The following is a 4,212-nucleotide window of genomic DNA, read 5'->3' as shown; positions in this document are numbered from 1 at the left end:
AGCTGGGCCCACAGGCTTTGGTGGTTGTGGGGCTTGATGCTTTTTGGTTGATATCTGGGGGCTCGCAGCAATTGAGTGTGATAGTCTAGTTCCAACAAATATCAGTTCCTCCATTTTCTCTGAGAAGCCCAGATGCAGGGATGCTGGAGAGAGGAATGACATGTCCGGTGAGAGGGGCTGTTGCTCTGGTGTTATCGGAAGCTGAAGTATGTTGTCCTGGCTTCCCTGTCCATTTTCAAGAAAGTCATCTTTGGGTGCTGAATCTTGGAGCAGTTCTTATCCATCATAGTCTGTCTGTGGTGAGCTCTGTAGGCAGGGCTCAGCTGGGAGTGTGTCCATGAGCAATTGTTGTGGCTGCATGGTGTTATCATTGTCCTTTTGGGGTGTGTCAACCGAGTGTCCATTCAGGAGCTGAAATGAAGTCCTGTGGTCATCCATACTCTGTATCAGGTTGAGTGGGTTAAAACACACAGCTGAAGGATGATGAAGGGAAAAATAAATATTGTCCTTTAACACTCTTGCACCAAGTTTGTTGGGATGGAGGCCATTTGATGTAAACAGTTGTCTCTGACTCCAGAAGAGATTGAAGTTATCAATGAAGTTCACTCCATTCATGTTACAGGTTTTTTGCAGCCATGTATTAAGCCCAAGCAACCGTGAGAATCTATTTGTTCCTCTTGCTGGCAGTGGTCCACTGATGAACGGCTGAACTTTCAGTTTGCTAAGTGTTTCAAAAAGTTCATTGAAGTCCGACTTCATGAGTTCTGACTGCTCTCTCTGAATATCGTTCTTCCCCACATGAATGATTAGTCGATTGGCAGTCTTATGTTTTATCAGGATGTTCTGAATTTCCCTGTGTACATCAGAAATGGTTGCTTGTGGAAGGCAGCATGTAGTTGTATCTCTGCTGCTAATGTTTCTGACTGTAGAGTCACCCACTATCAGAGTCCTTGGCTCGGCTGTGCTCTGAGGGCCTCTGTCTGCTCGACCTTGAGCGCCTGTTAGCATTAGTGTTAGCTGTGGGCTGATGCAATCTGTGTTCGATCACATTCATTACGTTTGGGGATTCATCACCCACATTCATTATCATTGATTAGTGTGTTGATCAGTTTCTTGTTTCTCTATCTGTTGAGTAGCACTAAACTTACGGGACTCACCGGCTGTGTGCAGAGGGCGTTCGTGATGAAGCTCTGCTGTGTGATTCGTCCGGTTTGGTGGTTCCGCAAATAACTTTGTTTCAAGAACTGCAATCCTTTATAAAAGTCTGTGGCAGTTTGTGCAGCAAGAAGATTCCTTAGCTAGAGGAGGCATTTTCTTATCCTTTCGATAGTAGGCAGCTGTGTTTTCCCTTCCGGAATGTAAGCTGATGGCAGCGAGAGGCTGGTCGGATGAAATATTCCACTTTTTTGTAGTAATCCAGTCAACAGAGTTTCTAGTTTTATCGTTGAAGTCAAGCTTTGTTGTTAGAGCACTGTGTTGATTTGCTGAAGTTAAAATTATGAGATAAAATATAGAAGCGATAGAGCAAAGCGCGGAGCAGTAAGCAAGAGCGTCCGAACAGTAGCTAAGCAGAAAGTAGCACCGTAACCCAGAAGTAGTGAGCGTTGCAGGAGTAGCAATGGATGAAGTAAAAAGTAAATAATAGATGACAGACTCGTGGAACAGAGGAAGTTCACACAGAGTCCAGCTCATATTCATCATTTCTGTGAAGATCAGCTATAATGTGATGAGAGCAGAGATCACAGCCCGCGCGCTGTGCAGACCGATCGCCGTATTACATCAAAGTACAGCGAGAGTAAACGGCTCCTTATGCTTTTGAATCGCTCATGCGGTATTTTGATATCATACGTGGATCGGTCTGCGTAGCGCAGCGCCGATGCTTCTGGAACAAGCCTGGAGTGTGTGTATTTACCGCTGCCTTTCTAGCATTGCTACACCGCTAGCGGGAAAGATGAGCCGTATACAGTGCCGTAAGACCTATAGCTCTGTGGTGGCTCTCTAGCCTGTGGAAAGCCAAACCAGTTCTTAAAGGCTCTCAAGTCGAACCAACTTAGAACTGACACTAGCACTGGCTCTGAACTAGCACCGCTTCATTCTGGTGGAAAAGGGGTAACAGAGACCAGTACCTATTCCTCATTTCTGTGAAGATCAACTATAATGTGATGATGATGATGATGGTGATGATGATGATGATGATGATGATGATGATGATGATGATGATGATGTGCTGCATTATGTTTGAGCTGAGCTAACACACATGATCCACAGATCCAGGAGAAACTGAAGTCAGTGTGACTGCTGCATTATTAATCAGAGGTACGACACGTTGATTTATTCTGACAGCTTTATATCACTGAAACTATCAGTCAGTCTGTGAATGTTCATAGTTGAATCCCCTTGACTTCAGTTTCTCCTCTTCCTCTCATGTTTCCTGCAGTGATTGTGAGTATTGTTGAGATGGCAGTGTTTGCTGCTCCTACTGTGATTCTTCTTCAGATCATCTGTGCAAGAAGAGCTGGTGAGTTTGAGCCGCACACAATCTGATCATTCACACTCATCTGATCTGGATCAATCTGCAGTCATGATAAAAACACACACCAGAGGTCAGAGGTCAGTCAATGGCTTTATTTTACAGGGAGGAAGGACTCGCAGCGGCCAGAGGAAATAGAGATGCCTACAATATTACAAGAAAATACTGCTGAGCTGGAGCGAGATTAACAGGCCAGATTTATTTTCATTTTATGGGTTTTATGGATATTTGCTTACAGTGTTGAATGTCATTTTCTTGTGCTTCATATGTAAACTGCTTTAAATATAATATTAAATACAGTAACAGACAGACTCAGACTGTGTGTAAAAGCTGATTGAGTGATTTTCATATCATGTCTGCTCATTCCTGTTTTTAGCCTTTTTTATTTTGCATGATTACTACTAGTTGTCTTGCATAACCATGTAAGAAGTGTTTTATCCTGACTAAATACCATGTAAGGAGTGTTCCCTTTCGATACGGTTCACTGTCATTGTGTAAGAGTTTTCTCTCTCTCGCTATGGGGAAACGGCTTTTTGTCCAAATACTGAAGCCTGATTGGTTCACATCTGTGAATTTACTGGTGCCGCCCCCACAAGCTCACCGCTGACTCAGCCAAAGCACAGAAGAGCATTTCTTCTAAAAGAACAGCGACATCGGATGCAACATTTCTGATTGTAGCTGTGCTGTCACTTGCCAGCCATGAACACGATCTCTGATCCAGGACACCTTCTACCAGGCGCCTCTATAGACAAAAGTGGGCCATATTTTCCGGCTGGTGAGCAGCCTGGCTTATAGACCCCATATCCTGTGAGATCGAGTCCATTTTCTCTTTTCTTCAGGAGCTGTTGGATGGCTAAAGTATACATGGTAGCTACTGCAGTGTACCACACACCTATCGCTGGCCAGTCATTTGGGAAACACGACCTGGAGGTCAGATTTCTCAAAGGGGCCAGAAGGCTAAACACGCCTCGTCCCAACTCAGTCCCTTCCTGGGACCTGTCCATTGCCTTGAGAGCACTCAGATGCCCTCGGTTTGAGCCACTCAGACAGCTGACCTTCGACCTCTGTCACTAAAGTCCAGTCTCCTGCTGGCTCTGACATCGGTCAAGTGAGACTGTGACTTTCAGGCTGTCTCAGTGGACTCTTCCTGCCTGCTCAGGGTGAACAGACCCCACTCTGTCCAGTACAGGCCCTTAGGGTGCTCATTGAGGGCTCTAGCCAAATCAGGTAACCAGAGCAGCTGTTTGTGTGCTTCAGAGGCCGTTCTAAAGGGCTGCCAGTTACAAAGCAGAGATTGGCCCATATTGGTTAGTGGATGCGATAGCGCTATCCTACAAGTCTCTGGACTTACAGTGCCCCATTAAAGTGAGGGCTCACTCCACCAGAGGAATGACCTCCTCTTGGGTCTGGTCTAGAGGAATATCCATGGCTGATACCTGTGCAGTGACCGGCTAGTCTTCGCTGTCCATCTTTATCAGGTTCTACAACATCGACATCTGGGTTTTTCTGTTTTCCTTTGGATATTCTGAGTCCTTGACTCTAGAAGCCTGTCCTCGTCACTGAGTGCTCCTGGGCTCCGGCTGCACAGCGTTTTGCAGTCGCTCCCCACAGCGAGAGAGAGAAAGTCTCTCATGTAATACGACTGAACCGTATCAAAGAGGAATGCTCCAGTTACTGACATA

General features: G+C 45.6%; 1 protein-coding gene across 1 annotated transcript in view; it reads left to right on the top strand.

The window, feature by feature from the left end:
* Nucleotides 1-3,674, top strand: part of LOC137089707 (uncharacterized) — a 10,105-nt gene extending 6,431 nt beyond the window's left edge. The window contains exons 5-7 of the mRNA XM_067453273.1: nt 2,269-2,316; nt 2,438-2,518; nt 2,636-3,674. Of these exons, the coding sequence (XP_067309374.1) occupies nt 2,269-2,316; nt 2,438-2,518; nt 2,636-2,718 (212 nt within the window). The 3' untranslated portion in view covers nt 2,719-3,674. The remainder of the gene's footprint in view (nt 1-2,268; nt 2,317-2,437; nt 2,519-2,635) is intronic.
* Nucleotides 3,675-4,212: the final 538 nt, after the last annotated feature.

This window comes from Pseudorasbora parva, chromosome 2 (assembly GCF_024679245.1).
Source record: "Pseudorasbora parva isolate DD20220531a chromosome 2, ASM2467924v1, whole genome shotgun sequence".
In the NCBI taxonomy this organism is placed as follows: Eukaryota; Metazoa; Chordata; class Actinopteri; order Cypriniformes; family Gobionidae; genus Pseudorasbora; species Pseudorasbora parva.
This window is presented reverse-complemented; position numbering and strand designations above follow the sequence as displayed.